Raw genomic sequence first — 19,412 nt, forward strand, 5'->3', positions numbered from 1 at the left:
ACTGGGTTTGTTAACAACTGCTGCACATGGGTTAGACGTGATGAATCCAAAGTCTAGAAGTAAGATGGGTCACCTCTAACTTTATTCATTCTTATTTCTGTAGTACTTTATTTACAATGCAATGTGAATCAATCTGGCAACTCTGAAATCGTTTTATAAAATGGCAACATCTCCAACACACTAGCAGAACAAGGGGAGGAGGGAGAAATAAACTATTGCAACTTACTGGACAGTATAGTCTATCGGGAAAGCCTAACCTTTATAGCCAAACTTCTCTAAATTAAAATCAGAAAACAATTCTACACACGGGGGACAGGGTGAAATTTGGAACTCTCACTGGACATGGGCATTGCTGGCTAGCTATTATTGTTAATCAGAAGTACAAAGGGATCTGGAAGTGTTGGTGCAGGATTCTCTAAAGGTTAACTTGCAGGTAGAGTCCGTGATTAAGAAAGCGAATGTAATGTCATTTATCTCAAGAGGTTTGGAATATAAAAGCAGCAATGTGCTTCTGAGACTTTATAAAGCTCTAGTTAGGCCCCGTTTAGAATACTGTGTCCAATTTTGGGCCCCACACCTCAGGAAGGAAATACTGGCGCTGGAGCGTGTCCAGCAGAGATTCACACAGGTGATCCCTGGAATGGTAGGTTTAATGTACACTGAATGGCTGAGGATCCTGGGATTGTATTCATTAGAGTTTAGAAGGTTGACAGGAGATCTAATAGAAACTTACAAGATAATGTATGGCTTAGAAAGGGTGGACACTGGAAAGTTGTTTCCGTTATGTGGGGAGACTAGGACCCGCAGGCACAGCCTTAGAATTAGAGGGAGTAAATTTAGAATGGAAATGAGGAGACATTTCTTCAGCCAGAGTGTGGTGGGCCAGTGGAATTCATTGCCACGGAGCGCATTGGAGGCCGGGACGTTAAATGTCGTCAAGGCGGAGACTGATAAATTTTTGATCTCACAAGGAATCAAGGGCTACGGGGAGAGTGCAGGGTAGTGGAGTTGAAATGCCCATCAGCCATGATTAAATGGCAGAGTGGACTCGATGGGCCAAATGGCCTTACTTCCACTCGTATGTCTTATGGTCTTATGGTTAATCCCTAATAACTATTGAGGTGGTGGTGGTGAGCTGACTTCTTAAACCACTATACTCTCACTGGAAGGAGGCGTGTGTAGATATACCCACAGTTGATAGGTAGGGACTAACTCTGTGACAATAAGGATATGACTACTCAGGACGGCATGTGATTAGGAGGGGTGTTCTTCTCATGTGTCTGCTGCCCTCATCCTTCTAGGTTATGGAAGCCATGAGTTTTGGAAGGTATTATCGAGGGGTCCTTCATAAGTTGTTGTTCATTTGGTTGATGGTACACACTGCTGCCACGTGTGGTTAATTATCATTTTAAAACTAAAATTGGTTGTCTAACAGTCAAAAGGATTTAAGGGATGTGTTACAAAATTGACATGCAATTTAATAAGATAACAGCCCATGCTGTTGGAGGGAGGGCTGGCTGACTATTAGAGGACAGAGAGATCGGATAAACACAAACAAAAAAGAACAAAGAAAATTACAGCACAGGAACAGGCCCTTTAACCCTCCAAGCCTGCACCAATCCAGATCCTTTCTCTAAACCTGTTGCCTATTTTCCAAGGATCTGTAGCCCCCTGCTCCCTGCCCATTCGTGTATCTGTCAAGATACATCTTAAATGATGTGCCCGCCTCTACCACCTCTGCTGGCAATGCGCTCCAGGCATCCACCACCCTCTGCATAAAGAACTTCACATAACTATCTTCCTTAAACTTTTCCCGTCTCACCTTGAAATCGTGACCCCTAGTAATTCAGTCCCCCACTCTGGGGAAAAAGCTTCCGGCTATCCACCCTGTCTATACCTCATGTGATTTTGTAGACCTCACTCAGGTCCCACCTCAACCTCCATCTTTCTAACGTAAATAATCGTAATCTACTCAACCTCTCTTCATAGCCAGCATCCTCCATACCAGGCAACATCCTGGTGAACCTCCTCCGCATCCTCTCCAAACCATCCACTTCCCTTTGGTAATGTGGCAACCAGAACTGTACACAGTACTCAAAATGTGGTCAAACCAAAGTCCTATGCAACTGTAACATGACCTGCCAACTCTTGTACTCAATACCCTGTCTGATGAATGAAAGCATGCTGTATGCCTTCTTGACCGCTCTATTGACTTGCATTGCCACCTTCAAGGTAGAAAGGACCTGAACACCCAGATCCCAGATAAAGGGCGTCATTTTCAGGATGGTAACCTGTAACTAGTGGAGTGCCACAGGGATCACTGATGGAGTCACAATTTGTAATTTAATAACATTTATGACTTAGATGAGATGATTGTGCTAGAGTCATAACTGCGGATAACAAGAAAATTACTGGGAAAGCAAGTGCTAAGGATGACAGAGTCTGCAGTGGGATACAGACAGGTTAAGTGATAACAGGGAAGGCAAATGGAATGTTATCCTTTATTTCAAAGGAAATAGGAGGACCTTGTTAAAACCGTAAAAGGGACTATCAGAGCATAGCTGAAATACTGTGGACAGTTTTAGTCTACTTACCTAAGGAAAGAACTACTCTAATTGGTGGCAGTCCAGGGAAGATTCATCGGCAGTTTCTGGGTAGGGAGAGACTGTCTTGAGAGGAGCACTTGAATACTCTGGGCCTATACTCATTCAAGTTTAGAAGAATGAAAGGTGACCACATTGAAATATAAAGACACTTAGGTCAGTTGCCACGGTAAATGCAAAAAAGTTGTTTCCATTTATCAAAAGGTTAACGGTATCAGGGCATCATCCCAGAATAATGAATTACCAATTTAAGACAGAGAAGAGGAGGATTTCTCTCTCTCCTTGGGTTGTGAAACTGTGGAAACCTTTATTGCAGGGAGCTGTTGAGGTTGGGTTGTTAAGTATATTCAAGGCAGAGGTAGATTCTTGATCATTAAGGGAATCAAGGGCTTTAGGAAAAAGGCAGGAGTGAAATGTTGAGGGTTATCAAATCAGCCATGACCTCATTGACTGTTAAAAACAGACTTAATGGGCTGAATGGCCTACTTCTGCTCATATATGTTACAGTGTTAAAGACAAGTATATGGAATTACAAACAGAGTTCAGCCATGATCCTGATGAATGGCTGAACAAACTCAAGGGACTAAATAGCCCAATCCTATTCCATATTCGTAACTACGCAACAGCATTGCTATGTGTGACTAAGATATTAATTTACCACTGAAATGAGCTCCCTTTCATTATTTTATTAGTTGAGAAATTTCTCTAGTACTAACTATTGAAAGCCGACGTTCATTGGTTAATGTGTGTTTTGTGAAGCCATCTCTTCCATAAACTACAAGATTGATCTTAGTGGCAAACTTATCAATACAGCTCTTGCCATGTGTGCTCTGTGCAAGATTGACACTGTATCAAAAATATCCTGTGTGATAATATCTACCCTAATCAAATCATCACTAACTGTGTGTTGCAAAAATTCATGAAAGGGCCTACGTCCACCACTTTTGGCCTTGAGCAGCGCCACGTCTAAATCACCGATTCCCCTGGAAGGGGAATACATCTCAGAAGAGAAAATGAACAACAGGTGGAGCTAACGGTCTCAGATTACCACTTCGCACTAAACCTACTGAGTGGTTTTCTCTACTAACAGGATGCTGCCATCAAACTAAAAGACATTTTGCCTTCCACACAGATCAATAATGAGATATGTGATTCAGTGCTAATGTGATATCAGATATGTAGGTTATACTTATAAACAACTGGCAGATAGTATCGGATTATACGTCCTATTGACCATTCGCTGAACCTGCTCGTGCCTACAAGGTTCAGATCAACATGTCCATCCTTACACACATCTCTGTTAATGGACATCATTTAGTAAATAATTCAGACTGTGCTAATAATTACACTGAAAGCTAATTCAAGATCATCGGTCGCATTTGAAGTGTGATCCATTTGGCCATGCTAGAATCTACATACATTAAGACACAGGGCCCTATAGTATGCATGACTCCTCACTGAAACAAAAAAAAATGCTGTTGACTGCCAGTCTCTGCTGCATTCCCATGAAAACATCCTGATCAGATTCCACCTGCCTGGTCTGAGAACAAAGAGTGACAGTTAAAATGTTGTTGCTGAATTTCCATACGGATGATGGCTCAATCAGTCATCATCCCCTTCACGTGCTGTATAAGTTGATACCCCATCTTTCAAGTCTGATTCTTATGTTTTACATCTGATGAGTGCAAGAGGAAAATATTCGAGACAGTTACAGGACAAGGGGACACTCCTTTAAAGTTCCGATCCGAAGGAATTTCTTATCTCGGAAGGTGTGAATGTCTGGGATTCTCTACCACAATGTGTTCTGGAGCTTAGATCACAAAATGCTTAAATAGGAGGTAGATAAGATTTCTGAAATATTGAAGAGTGGAAGGTTATGCTGAGCTGGCATGAAAGAAGAGTTAAGGTTGGGGCAGATCAGCACAATCTTACAGAACGGCAGGGCAGACCTGAGGGGCCGAATGGCCTATTCCTGCTCCTAATTCTTACATTCCTATCTCCTTTTATCTTTTAGTAATGTTTAAGTTCTATACCATTAATAGTCTTCAAGCACCAGAGAACTTGAGTAACAAAAAGCTTTTATGTAAAATGCCCCAGCGGAGCATTAAGAGACACATAATAGGGGTTAGCTGAATCTTTCTGGTCACATTCAGGGCAAAGTGATAAAATAATAACATGTGCAAAGCGTCAATTAAATCAATCCACTTCATGCATATTTAAGTGGGATATATTTATATTCTTTCATGTCAATTTAACCCTTTTTGCATGATATCAATGGGATGCTTGTGTTGTTGAAATTGGAATGTAGCTCAGCCAATACAGTAACAAATCTCACTGCTTTGAATTTGGCTAACAGCAGTTGGGATGACCTTTTATTTACAAAACAGCATCTGGACAGTATCTGCACTTAACAAATCTGTCAAATGTATATGCTGGCAACTGATTGCACAGATTATAGGAACGAGTGAAATGTAAAAGGCAGATAAAAAGATTGAAAAACTTCCTTACCCAGCCTACAAGGATGTGGCCAACATGCTCCGTTGTTCCATCTGGTTTCCTGGCTTCTCGGAGTCGACTCAGAAGATCTGACCAAAAATAAACAGGAAATGTCAAGGTCATAGCAAAGATGCTTTCTCCAAGAGGAAGAACTTCAACATTAAAGAAACATGACAATGTTCCATGTGAACCACTAAGCTCTTTCTACATTTGTGTCCATTTAATCTAAAAGGAAACCATACCTTCATGCAAAGGAATAAGGGAATCTAGTGTTCCAAATATCTGATTCAGCTCCTTCTCAGTCATGATGGAGAGTTTGAGCATTGGATCATGATAAGCCTATGGAGAGAAACCAGCATTGTATGTTACATTTTGAATGTTTACATAATGAATTTTGCAGACAGCATGTTTCAACATTTACCCAACTTGTTTCTTTATTGCAATGCTTCTGACTCACACTTGAGATCTAATATCTTTTGACAGTTGCAATTTTGTAAGCAATATTTATCAAATTAATTTAACAATAGGATTTATTTTAATAGGTAAAACGGCTTAAAACAAAAATGAATTCAAAAATCCCATGATTAATTCAGGGAGATTTAAGAGCTGCTTGCACCTGGGGCCAGTATTCTCAACAGCACAGTTACAGGAGAATGCTTACACTGCAAAAACAAACTCACATTTTTCAAATTAAAATACGTTGAGTTATTCTATTTGACTAAAATGACCTTGGTAATAATCCAAAATATGAACATGTGGTAGAAACCTAATTAAAAGATAAATTAAAATACAGATGAAAGGTGCATCTAAAACCAATAATTTTTTGAAACATGATTGATTATTAATATTATAGAATAAAACATGTGGAAAGTATTGTTTGACAACTGAAATAAAGCTTGCATTACCTTTTTTGCCAGTTTCAAGTCTTCAATTAAAAGCTGTTCTCCCTGGGAAAGTTCAAATATTGTCTGCAAAATGAGGATTTATTAACTAAATTATTTGATTGAAGAATTGGTTGAAATGACATTTGTGACATATATAACGTGATTACGGTGATATTAGATTGATAGCTTGGAATTGGTTCAGCCAATCTGCAAGAAAGTAAAATGATTAGTCCTAATGGGTTGTGTGTTTAGTTTCCTTCTATATTTTTGCAATCACTTGCCAATAGTTCCATTAAGGGCAATAACTAACAGTTACTTTGTTGTTACAGATTATTCCTTTCTTTTGTACATCTAGTGATATTATTACAGCAACAAACTTGAGAAAGTGGATGGATTAAGTGTTATGCACACTGGAAAGTGAAGTGTTAAATTATATAGAATATTTGAAATAGCTAGATATGATTTCCCTTTGACAAAATTATTGGAGTTCTTTGAGTAAATAATGTGTTCTGGAAAAGGGAAAACAGTGTACATATTGTACTCAGATTTCCAGAAGGCATTTAATAAGGTGCGGAAAATAAAAGCTCATGGTGTAATGGTAGGGCATGGATAGAAGGTCAGCTAGCTAATACAAAGCAGAGAGTAGGCACAAATAGGTCTTTTTCAGGCTGGCAAGATGTTAAAAGTGGTGTGTCACAGGGGTTGGTGCTGGGCAGTCAACTCTTTACAATTTTTATCAAAGATATGGATGAAGAGACTAAGGCCTGGGATTTGATGAGACAAAGACAGTTAGGAAAGTGGGTTTGAAGTGGACATAAGGAGCCACACAGGGATTATGGATAGGTAAAGTGAGTGGGCAAAGATCTGGCAAATGGAGTAGAATGTGGGAAAGTGACAGACTGTGCATTATGGCAGAAAGATTAGAAAAGCATATTGTCTAAATGCTCAGACATTGCAGAGCTCTGAGATGCAGAGAAACCTAGGTATCCTTGTGGCTGGATTGCAGGTACAGCAAGTAACAAGAAAAGTTAATAGACTTATGTTTATTGCAAGGGTAATTCAAAGCAAGAGTAGTGAGGTTATGCTTTAATTAGACAATGACACTAGAGAGACTGCATCTGGAGTATTGTGTACAGTACTGGTTACCTTAAGTATGAAAGGATGTTAATGCATTGGAAGCAGCTCAGAGATGATTTACTAGACTAATACCTGGAATGAGTGGATGGCCTTGACATGAAAAGCTAGACAGACTTGGCCTGTATCTCCTGGAGTTTATAAGAATTGGACGTGACTTAATTGAAACATAAAAGATCCTGAGGGGTCTTGACCCGGTGGATGTGAAAAGGATGTTTCCGTGTGAGCAAATTAGAATGAGGAGTCGCTGATTCAAAATAAGAGATCACCCATTTAAAATATGGATGAGGAAACATTTTTCCCTCTCAGGGGGCTGAGTGTCTTTGGAATCCCCTTCCTCAAAAGGCAGTGGACACACACAGTCTTTAAATATATTAAAGGTAGATTCGTAGATCACAGTCTTGATCACCAAGGGGACGAAGGATTATTGGGCATATGGAGGAAATTAGCATTGAGGATATACTCAGGTTAGCCATGATCTTACTGAAAGGCAGAACAGGCTCAAAAGAACAAAGTGGCCTACTCTTGTTCCTATAGAGAGATAATAAGAACTACTTTGCTGAGTCAGAGATAACACAGTATGGAACTGAAGGGACACAGCAGGCCAGGCAGCATCAAAGGAGCAGGAAAGCTGACATTTCGGGTCTGGATCCGAAATGTCAGCTTTCCTGCTCCTCTGATGCTGCCTTACCTGCTGTGTTCTTCCAGCTCCACACCACACTACTCTTGTTCCTATGTTGAGTTTCTCACGTGCAAAAGAATATGACAACATTATTATAAGTTGGAGTGTTCCTTTTACTCAAAGGTTGCTATAAAAACAGCTATTTCCAACTATGCACAAATGGTTGTTATTTAAGTTATACATAATAGTTCCTGGAACAGCCATAATACTGTTATTAGGGAATTGTTGTTGCTCATGATAACAAAAGACTTGAATCTTGCAATTTTCAAACCAATTACATTCATCAGACTTTGCAATAGAATTTAGTTATTTTAAATGTCAACTTTATCACCAAATAACGTATCACATTTACAACTGAGCAGTTAAGCAAAACAAATGTCAGATTTCTTAACTGTCAGGAGAACAATTTAAGATTATCTTTTCAGTTTATCTCTGCAACAAGAAAAAGCTGCAGTTCAAGTTGCATACATTCTCATTCTAATCTACAAAGAAAAACTTGTGAATGGTTGGGGTAAGAAAACCACATTTCCAAGCCAGGTTTAGTCACAACTAGAAAAGAAACCTGTCATTGATTAAAACTGGTGCATTATTTTATTGGTGAAAGCATAAAGGCGTTTGCACTTTTACCTCTTGTCTTTTGATTTCCTTAGCTGTGAGCATTTGATTGACACGAACATCAAACGTTTCACTCCAGAGTTTACTATCTCGACGCTTTGCAATAGCAGGGGGCCCATGTCTAGAAGAGGGTCTTGGGGTAAAAATTTCAGGTCGGCTATCACTTCGAAAGCTAATGGAACGCTGAAACAAAGAAGGAGAAAAGAATTGGCTACAGACTAGTACCACTAAAACACTGAAATACTAACAACTAAAGTGGGATGAGTGTAACTGAATGACTCGATGGAAATGTCACTGTAATGGAAAACTATTTTACAAAATGCAACCCTCCAGAAGAGTTGCAATTTGACAGTTTCAATTTAAAGCGTACCTTTATTCACAAACTTGGCAGGTGAATGAAACAGACCTACTTTACAATGTATTGCAATAATGACTGGCCCTGTGGTATGGATGGTGATTCTGGCAGTCGGTTAGAAATGTTAAGACAGGTTTTGTTCAGCTGTAGTTGTTTAATATGTAAAAATGTGGTAAAACTGCTTTTCAACACAATACAAAGCAAATGCAGATACTCAAGTAATGTAGAACCTTGGCTGCATGTATAAGTTAAAACCTTTGGCCATGGTTGTCTTCCATTCATGTTAAACCTTGACTTTGTAAGACGCTATGTATATTTGAAACCACAAATACTTAAGTTGCATTTATTCTGAAACCGCAACTCAACTTTTCTTTCTTCTTATTTCTAAGAAGCGACAATATAAATTCAGAGTTAGAAGCTGACTCCCTTTGGGCCAACAAATGCAAGAAGCCCCAGTTGGTGACAGGCTGTGCTGTAAATGCAGTCTCAGGAGACTGTGAATGAATGGTGCTGAATGAACAATGTTAAATCAAAACTCTGCAGGACAATTTGCCTATCTCAGAAAGTCTTCATAAAGCTCACAATAACGTGACATAACTCTGACTCACTGACGTGCTTCAATGAGATTAAATTTAAGTGTTGAGAATAAACAAAATAAAATTCCAATAATTTCTTGTGAATAAATTGTACGTTCATCAATAGATGATAAAAGGTCAAACATACTTTCTTTTCATCTCCTATTATGATTTTCTAAGTAATTACATTCAGGTTTTATAATAAACTTTTGTTAACACTACTAACTGAACACTTTTTACCCTCCATTCCATTCCTTGCAAAACACCATATGGAACAAGGTTCCAGTCAGCTTTACTCCTGTGCTTCTCTCATTGACCTTAATGACCAACCCACTAGGAGGTTCTAAAAGAGCAGCACTAGTTGTCAGCACTGTAGCTTAGTTTTACTCATTTTAGGGTTATGCCTTGCACGTGACTAGCAATATGTCATTGTTATTGTGTGAGGAGCAGCATCTTAAATCCATTGACAAGCACATTCACCTCGACTAAACTGCCTCAAGATTATTATTTGAAAGGACGTTTAGTTAGACACAGTTTTATGTTTACCAGCAATAAAGGCATGAAGTTAAACTGTAATCAGTGGAAACTTGGAAAGACTTCTTAGTATTAGTCAGACTTCTGCTACCCTGTCATATGCAAGCTATTAAAGACAGGAGCTAAACTGCAGAATACATACTTTTGAAACTTGGTGCGAGTACAGACCGAGATACGAACTGATTCTCTCTCACTGTATTTTATCGCAATTTATTGATAAGAGGAAATACAGGCTCAGTAACTGCCATCACTTCCACTTTTTATTACAGTAAGCAGGATCTGAAATTGAAATCTAGTCTACAATTTCCACGGCCTTTTAGCTTTATTTTTCCACAAAATTGGTGAATAATAGTGTAGTTTATTCCTATTACTTCTGAGTTTGACCCTCCAAGGGAAATCAGAAATATTTGCAATTGACAACAGTCTTTACGTTTCTGCAGGTTAAGTGCTGCAAGTAATAAAGTCTCACAGCAGCTGTACAAATATACTTGTAGCAGTAGACAGAGTGCTAGGCACAGCTTAAGTCTAGCCAAAGCATAAATTGCTTTCACGCTCAGCACACTGGAACTAATGCAGCTCTTTCTCAGAAATATCAGAAACTTTTCACACACAAATTCTGGGAAGAGATTTATCACCCCCAGGGAATGCAAGAATCTCAGTGCAGTCACGCTACTTCCCTACCTTCTGGATCAAACACTGACCGAAGTAAATTAGTAACCTCCCTTCCCCCACGTCTCCAGGCCAGGCCTATTACTATTCCAACATGTGCAGCACAGCAGAGAAAGAAACACAACAGACCCTTATTCTGCTTCCAACCAATGGGACAGATTCTTTATCACTTCCTGGCTGCACTTCTGCACCTGGAGACAAACCAGCAAGGGTTAATGTGGTCTATGCATTGCAGCTATATTTTCTTGCTCATTTGAAATCGCTGACTCAAACTAGGTTACAATTCCATGAAAGTCGATGATCCTGCTGTACAGTGAACAATGTCAATAGCTAACACTAACAATTCGCAATCCCATCTAATTGCATCATGTGAAGCGCCTTCACAGTTAATATACAATGAAAATTTCTATTTCTATGGTTTGAAAGCATTTTAAATTAAATTTCCAAGAAGTGTAAGACAGATCTGGGAAGGAAGTGAATGACCTAGCACCATTGTTAAAGAATGCTGAGATGTTGCAAATACGAATAGAAATCGACTGCTCCATGAAAGAGTTACAGAGTACTGAAAATACAGTTTATGTTGATTCCGTACAAACTCCAAGAATTGACATCTTCAGGGAAAATTGGTACGGGGAGCCAGGGATTGGTATTATGATTTGCATTTTCAAGTATTATTTGTTAACTGTGTAATGATTGGAAGACTAGCTTTAAGACTTACAAAGCAAAGATATTTTAATTACTGGATTTCCTTTAGTATAATAAAAAATTCAAACATATATTAGCAGTAGTGTGATGTAGTTCAGCATTTTGTATATGGCTACACTCAACATAATGTCCGTTTCTGAGCAACAACAGACCATCCAATCTAATTGTAACTTGAAAACAACCGTAATGCTTCTGCCAAAATGCAGTGAAATGAAACAGATATTTTGTCTCAGCTGATATTACTTCAACTGCTGAGCACTTCCAGTATTTGCTGCTGACATTTCACACCCACATTTTGTTACAATACAATGCCCAATGTTTTCATAAATTAAAGTTCCAACATTGGTTTCTAACTGTTTCCTCCCCACCCAACCTCTTTTCCTGCTACTGATGCTGCCAAGCAACTCCACAGCAATCAGAAATCCTCACTAAATTGAGAGTCTACACAGCAAGTGTTCAAGAGTAATTTAATAAGTGGTGTGGGGGAGGAGGTCGCAGCTCATTTTCTCCTCAGTTCAAGTCCTCACTTGTGTATATTTAGCAGGACAGAAGTCACCAAAGGTAACCTTGCACATTTTGTGCCCCTCCTCACAGTGCCACCAATTTTAGTGGTCCCCTCAATGTCCCACATAGTTCAGCAAATAGTCTTGATTCCTTCCCTTGTCTACTCCTTTGTCCACCTCTTTGGGTTCTATTATTTACTCTCCCCATTCCCCCCACCCCATCATCTGTATAAAAGATACCTTTTCCAAGTTACCATCAGTCCTAAAGGAGGGGTCACTGGTCCCAAACCATTAGCTCTGATTTCTTTCCACAGATGTTGCCATACCTCCTCAGATTTCCCTCGATTTCTGTTATTGTTTCATAATTCCAGCATCTGCAGTTCTTTTGGTTTATTGCCTTAAATAACCTCAGTTACTTTAAAAGGGAGAACCCAAAATAAGTATTTTTTACATTCTAACATTAAAACATTTTTAGAATGACACTGGAATTTGCTCCTTTGAGTGTCAACTCAAAATTATTCATTTGTATTTTTACCTAATCAGCTGGGATCTGGCATATTTTCTAAAAAGGTACAGAATCATTGGGTCATACAGCATGGAAAGAGATCCTTCGGTCCAACTTAACCATGCAGACCAGATATCCCAATCTGACCACCTGACAGCATTTAGTCCATATCCCACTAAACTCTTCATCCATCCGGATGTATTTTAATTGTTGTAATTGTACCTATCTCCGCTAATTCCTCTGGCAGTTTGTTCCATACACACACCACAATGGAAAAAGTAACTCCTCAGGCCCTTTTTAAATCTTTCCCCTCTCACCTTAAACTTATGCCTCTAGTTTTGGACTCTACCATCCCAGGTATAAGACCTTGGTTATTCACCCTATCCATGCCCCTCATGATTTTATAAACTTCTATAAGGTCACCCCTCAGACTCTGACACTCCAGGGGGAAAAAAGCCCCAGCCTATTCAGCCTCTCACTATAACTCAGACCTTCAGTGCCAGCAAAATTCTTCTAAATCTTTTCTGCACCCATTCAAGTTTAACAACATTCTTCCTACAGAAGGGCAACCAGAAATATACACAGTATTCTAAAAGTGGCCTAACCAACGTCCTGTACAGCTGCAACATGACCTCCCAACTTCCATATTCAATGCACTGACCAATGAAGGCAAGCATACCAAACACCTCCTTTACCATGCCATCTACCTGTGACTCCACTTTCAGGGAACTATGCTGCTGCACTCCTAGATTTCCTCGTTCAGCAACACTGCCCAGGGCCCTACCGTTAACTGAATATTGGTTTGCCTTACCAAAATGCAAAACCTCACCATTCATCTTAATTAAACTCCATCCACCATTCTCGACCTACTGACTCATCTGATCAAAGTCACGTTGTACTCGGAGATAATCTTCTTCATTGTCAAGTGGTGTCATCTATTTTGGTGTCATCTGCAAACTTACTAACCGTACTTCCTATATTCACATTCAGTCTGGAGGCATGAAAAGCAACCCCCTACCACTGTCCTGTGTCTCCCACCTTCAAGCCACCTTGTGTCCAGTTGGCTAGTTCCTCCGGATTCCATGTGGCCTAACCCAACTAACCAGTCTACCATGCAGAACCTTGTCAAACGTTCTACTGAAGTCCATATTGACAATGTTGATTGCTCTGCTTTCTTTGTCACCTCTGCAAAAAACTCAAATTAGTGAGACATAATTTCCCACACACAAAGCCATATTAACTATCCCCACTCAGTCTTTGCCCTTCTAAATGAAATGCAAATCCTGTCCCAAATATAGTTGATAAATGAAAAATTGGATATATATTCTAAACCAGATCCGAAAACAGTTGGTTTGGAAAGAAAACGAATGTCATTCTTTGCTAGATTAGTGCATTCAGATGTGGTAAGTGCAAAACAACTGAACTTGGTGTGCAGCTTTATAATATCTCACTCATCATGCTGCATTGATAATGAACCTAATTGGCTATCTTACCTGTAATGTCTGGCTGAATCGTTTCAGAGGTGTGGCTTTCACTGGAGGAATGAGATTCGCTAAAGATGTGACTCTGGAAAGTGGTTTCACCCGTTTGTTACTGGGCTCCTAAAATCAAAACAAAAAAGTGGTGACAATAAGCTAAAATAAAACTGCATTTGTTCCAGTTGATGAATTGTTGGACTAAACCAAGCACAATGTTACCTGCACCGGTGTGGCTGAACAGACAAGATATTTATTGATTCTTATGACTAGTCACAGACTGCATCTTTTATCCTTGCACATGATAATATTACATTGGAAGATTCATATTCACATAATTATGTGCCAAGTCCCTGGAGTATATTTACACTAATCAATAAGTAGCAATCTGGAAGACAAACACCTCTGCTGTGCATTTCATATTTTAATCAGGCAAAAATGTCACACTTGTAGAAATATACATAAATATGCTAATTTAACAGACATTATTTAAAAATGCATCAAGCTGCAAATGGAGGAAAGCTGCATGCGATTCAAGGAGGTTAATTTCTCCCAATTGAATGGAAATGTACCTTGTATTTTTTAATCTCCATTCCCTAAACTGTAGTAGACACGGGTCCAGTAGACAAATTCCTAGGAAATTACTTGCAAAAACCTCCATAAAGTACCCCACAATGAACATCTCCGTATCTGAATCAAAACACACAGAAAATTCCTGCTTCTGCTCCTCAGACCTGTGAAGCAAATTTCTGCAGATGCTTTGGGATTTCAGTGCATGCAAGCAGTCCTTCTAGAAGAATCATTTTCTGATTGCAGTCCCACGTTTGTCAGCATGCTGTAGCATCCTCAATTAGGTAGCGATCAACACAGCACAATGCAGCTGATTTTATAACATTCCAACAACGTGCATCTCTTCTGTCACCCCTCTCGGGACCATCTGTATCAGTCTTACGATGTCTGCAGGATCAGTAAACACTCCTCTTTCCATCATACTGGAGAAGCTAGTGAAAAGCTGCTTACATTTTTAAGCGTGACAGTTGTACCTTTGAACTTCAAAAAGGCACCATAATCTAACTAACAAGTGTTCATCAGCAGAGTCGTTTTTAACAAAGAAACCAGAAAATCCTGGCATATATCCTTTGGTCAAAACAGTTACCTTACACAATGCACCTGCTTTTACTGGCTCTCAGTTGCTTCAGCATCTCTCAAAGCCTCGTCCTCAATTACCTTCTCCTTGATATCAGCACTCTGAGGCCTTCTGACGTCAATGCAGTTGCATTCATATTCTGATCAAACCTTCTATTCAAGCTGCTGAATAGTCTGCCTATGGAGAAACACCTTGCTTAACAACTTACACTCTTAGCTGACTGAGCAGCAGCTAACAGTCAGGCTTTCAGATTTCTGTGCACCTGCAATGGAGGAGTTTTAATACTCAAGACTGAGAGGCTTGGTTATCATCACTTAATTTCAGTAAGTTTAAAAAATTACTTAAGCTGCAGTGCCTTCTAAATTGCCCATATGTTATTCTTTACCCAGGATCCAAAGCTGTTAATATTTTTATAAATCAGGTTTTCACACCAATCATCCAAAACAAAATCAAACCTGGACAAAGCAAATGGTTCGGACTCATTTCTCACAAAGTCAGTGATCAGCACATTCCACTTATTTACAAACTTACATTCAAACGAGGTGAGAGATGGTCAGTTTAAGTATAATTTGACCATATCAGAGTAAGAGATGCATGTCACTTGTGTTGTGCTTTAAACTCAGGAAAAGAAGAATAACTTTCCAAAATGTGCATCCTTTCCCTGTCTTTATTATAAAAGCAATTTGGCTAAGAGTCCAAGGTAGATTATTCAGTATGAATTTATGGGCTGAATGTTCTCACCCCTGTAAAACCTGGGCAATGGCAAGTCAATTGGAAAAAAAATGGCCAGTTTGGTAAAATGTGATTCTTTACATTAAGGAAAAAAAAGTCTGATTCTGCAACCAGGTTCTGAATGGCGCAATGAACAACTATGCCAGCAAACCCACAGCTAGCAGCAACATCCAAAAGCTACCCAAAAGTCTCCACATTGCTAAGTTATGGCTGAAGGATAACGTGGCTCTGGTACAGGGGGCCCACAGTTGATCAATGTCGATGCTATTAGCTCCAGATCAGCAAATCACAGCAGTCACTGCAGATTGGGATGTCCAGGGAGACCGTCACAGAACTGTAAAATCTGCCAGAGCTACTGTGGACTTGCGTGGGATCTCGTAATCCTCAACCCACAAGTGTAGAAAGACTGTTTCTGAAGCAATTTGTGACAGATCATACTGTTTCATCTGGTTTCCCCATGATGGAGTCACTGCTGCAGCCCAGGAATAGACTTTGCAGGCTGCAGAGAAAGCTTCAATGAAACTCTCAAATTTGACACTCAGTGAATTGTTGGTAAAATTCAGCTCCAGTTTTGTTTTAATTTGCGTTTTGTTAGGAGACCTTGATCGGCTCATTTTGCTGTGGACATTTGTCTTGTTTAAGCAAAACAATCTTGAAGAAAACTCCATCCAGCAATTATCAAATATATAACTGTTCCTCCAGAAAAAAATGCATTGAAATATGGTTCCTTTGAAGTGTTATAACCAGGTTTAAAACCTCATATGGCATTAATTTGAGAGCTGTAATGTAATCAGTAGGGTGCAGTAACAATTGCAACAGAATTGAGCCAACACTTGAGGTTTGTGATATCATTTGAGATTCTTCAATTACAAACTTACAACACTTCCAGTTAGCCTTCACTGACAAATGTGTATTATATCTTGAATTGGGAAAACAATAAAACGTATACAGTTCCTCTGGTTAATTTTCAACTCCTCCAGAAAGATTTTACTCTTCCGTCCTTGTCATTCGGTCTTCCGGTCTATGATCGTACTTGATTACACAGCCCTACTTCAAATGTGTTGACTGTTGAGTAGGTTTTGATTAAGTGAGTTATTTTCACTATCAGCTGACACGATGTGTCAAGATCCACTGTATCATTTTCCATTCCCTCCAGAATGGATTGTTTTGTAACTATAAAAGTTAAAAAAAAAACTGATAATATGCACAGCAATTCTGAAAGGTTATGTATGAGTGACATGCAGAGAAATTGGTGAGTTCTTTTACTGCCTCATGTTCAAATTTGTAACAAATATTTTAAAAAAAGCATAAACAGAGGAAAAGTAGGCTATTTTGGCCTTCGAGCCTTCTCCTCCATTTGACCTTCACTCTACCTTCCTGAACTCACCATACTGGTTGATTCATTCTTATTCAATAATCTAAAGTTCCCTCTTCCTCCGGTATAGTTAATTATAATTTTATAAACCTCAATAAAGTTATGACGGGCATCAGTAAGGTGAATGACAAAGGTCTTTTCTCTTGGGTGGGGAAGTTTAAAACTAGGGGGCACATTTTTAAAGGTGCGAGGGGAAAGACTTAAAAGGACACGAGGGCCAACTTTTTTGACATAATGCTTTTTTTGTGTGGACTGAATTGCCAGAGGAAGTGCTGGATGCAGGTACAATTACAATGCTTAAAAGACATTTGGATAAGTTCATGAATAGGAAAGGTTTGGAGGGATATGGGCCAAGCTCAGGCAGATAGGACTAATTTAAAATGGTCAGGTTGGACCAAAGGGGCTATTTCCATGCAGTATGACTCCAAAACTTCGAATCCACAGCCTTCTGGGGCAGAAAATTTCAAAAGATACCAAAGACTATAAGACAAAATTTTCTTCTCAATCCTAAATCGATAAACCTTATTCTGAGATGATGATCCTTAGCTCTACACTCCAGTGTGAGGAGAAGCAGTCTTCTACCATCTCTTCCGTCAGTCTTTTATATTTTAATGAAATCACAAACACAAATGAAAGGTATGTACTGAGGAACAGCAAGACCAACAGTTGGTTCTTAAAGATCACATAACTCAACTGAATGACCTGTGCGGCTTATTATTCCTACATTATTATTTCAATCGTGAAATTGGTTTAAATGCTGGTAAACATTCCGATGCAATTCAAGTTACTTTGGAATATTTTCAAGCCTTTTACTTAAAACAAGACTTTTTTTGTCAGAACTTTTTATCTTGCACTTTTCAGGATAATTAGCAAGTAATGCTAAGGGAAAATTACATTTATACTACAAAAGAGGAGAATGGCGATCAACTTCAAGTGACTCTGATTGGTAGTGGTACTGCTGCTGTGATTGCACCAGTTAGTGATGACTGGCAGTTAACTGCTAAGCTTACAGCAGTACTACAGGAGTTATTTTAAATTCAAGTGTAAAACCATGAATTACTTTGTGTTGAGAAGATTTAGGGCATCCAGCCATGGTGATTAAAATAATTTGATAGGTAGACAGAAGGCAAGAATAGTATAAAAAGTATCCTTGGCTCTCATTTTGAAGTATGTAAGATAAGTCAGACTGGTATGTGTCATTCACATGTTTTATTTTTTTTTCCTTCTCAGAGCTTACTTTGGTGATCAGAAATCCAGAACAATAAACTATAACTTTAAAATTATATCTGGGCTATTTAGGATAAAATCAACAAGCATTTTTAAGTTAAAACATAGTAGAAGTTTCAAAGCCAGATAATGTGATATCTGGGTCAACTGCAATTTTCAAACATATGGCATCAGATTTTTGTTGGGCAATTGCATCAAAGAATATTAAACAGAAGACAGATAAACGAACATCTAAAAACAGATCAGCCACAATCTAATTTAATAGCGAACCACCATGCAGTTTTGAATGATCGACTCTTGTTCTAAGGTGATCTGATTAATAAGGTCTCAAGCATCAACGTTATTCTACGAGGTACCTGTGATATCAGCAGGAAAAAATCCTTAAGAAGCCTGTCAGCAAATTTCCTCCAACACTTTTAAAGAAGTAACAACTAAATATTTACAGTAAAGCCCAAAACATACTCCTAAAAAGCCAGAAGGAAGGCATAGCCAAACAGATCAGATGTTCTCAGATTAACTGATCTCAGCCAAAGCAGCAGTTAAAATGCTACAAATAACTTAAACACACCAGCCAGAAGTGGGGGAGGGTAAGATATTAATAAAAAGCTGGTGTTGCCATTTCTAATTGCTATCCAATGACTCATTGTAAGTGGTCACGTGCAAATGTCAGACGCGGATTTTCTCACAGGCCCTCTACCATTACACAGTCAACTGAACTTCACCATTTAGGTTTACGTACAAAAACGTGAGGGATTACAGCAGGTAGCATAGAGTGACCTATTTCTTGGAATCTTGCTTTAACAATTTGTATTTAAAACTCTGTCAGATAGAAAATGTTCCAAGATATTTTATGGAAGTGTATCTAGACAAATATAGGCAAAATAAGAAAGGTGGTGGTACTGGTAAGAAAGAGAGGCTTATCAAATGGAGGAAAGCCTTTTAAAAAGACAGTGGGTTGAGTTTAGGGAGTGAATTTCCAATTGGACATCTCAACTGCCTGGGACCTGATGTAAACCAACAACTGACAGGTGACCAAACTTATGGAGTAGTTTTGAATTAACATTATTTTTCAAATGCTGGGAGGCTATTGAGTTGTAAGTCTCAAGATGACAAGGCCAAGGATGGAGGCTTTAGCAGATGGACAGAGACTGAAAATATGTAATATTTCACTGGCCGCATGTGAAGTGCCTGATGAC

At 38.9% G+C, this 19,412-nt stretch overlaps 2 protein-coding genes across 9 annotated transcripts in view; one reads left to right on the forward strand and one right to left on the reverse strand.

The window, feature by feature from the left end:
- The window catches only part of LOC132210258 (uncharacterized), a 36,726-nt gene extending 25,544 nt beyond the window's left edge, over window positions 1-11,182 (forward strand). For all 3 annotated transcript variants that reach the window (XR_009446497.1, XR_009446498.1, XM_059649897.1), the window contains one exon: window positions 8,450-11,182. Coding sequence is in view for 1 of the 3 variants with exons in the window: in XM_059649897.1 (XP_059505880.1) it covers window positions 8,450-8,463 (14 nt within the window). In the remaining 2 variants the exon portion in view is untranslated. The remainder of the gene's footprint in view (window positions 1-8,449) is intronic.
- The window catches only part of arhgef3 (Rho guanine nucleotide exchange factor (GEF) 3), a 310,123-nt gene that overhangs the window by 17,477 nt on the left and 273,234 nt on the right, over window positions 1-19,412 (reverse strand). For 5 of the 6 annotated variants that reach the window (XM_048547753.2, XM_048547754.2, XM_059649896.1 and 2 more), the window contains 5 exons: window positions 13,754-13,861; window positions 8,427-8,597; window positions 6,005-6,067; window positions 5,342-5,438; window positions 5,112-5,188 (listed from right to left, as the gene is read on the reverse strand). In XM_048547753.2, the coding sequence (XP_048403710.1) occupies window positions 5,112-5,188; window positions 5,342-5,438; window positions 6,005-6,067; window positions 8,427-8,597; window positions 13,754-13,861 (516 nt within the window). Of the gene's footprint in view, window positions 1-5,111; window positions 5,189-5,341; window positions 5,439-6,004; window positions 6,068-8,426; window positions 8,598-13,753; window positions 13,862-14,307; window positions 14,953-19,412 lie in introns of those variants that run through there. The other variant, XM_048547757.2, reaches the window with a different exon arrangement.

The sequence above is a fragment of the Stegostoma tigrinum genome, chromosome 11 (genome assembly GCF_030684315.1).
Source record: "Stegostoma tigrinum isolate sSteTig4 chromosome 11, sSteTig4.hap1, whole genome shotgun sequence".
In the NCBI taxonomy this organism is placed as follows: Eukaryota; Metazoa; Chordata; class Chondrichthyes; order Orectolobiformes; family Stegostomatidae; genus Stegostoma; species Stegostoma tigrinum.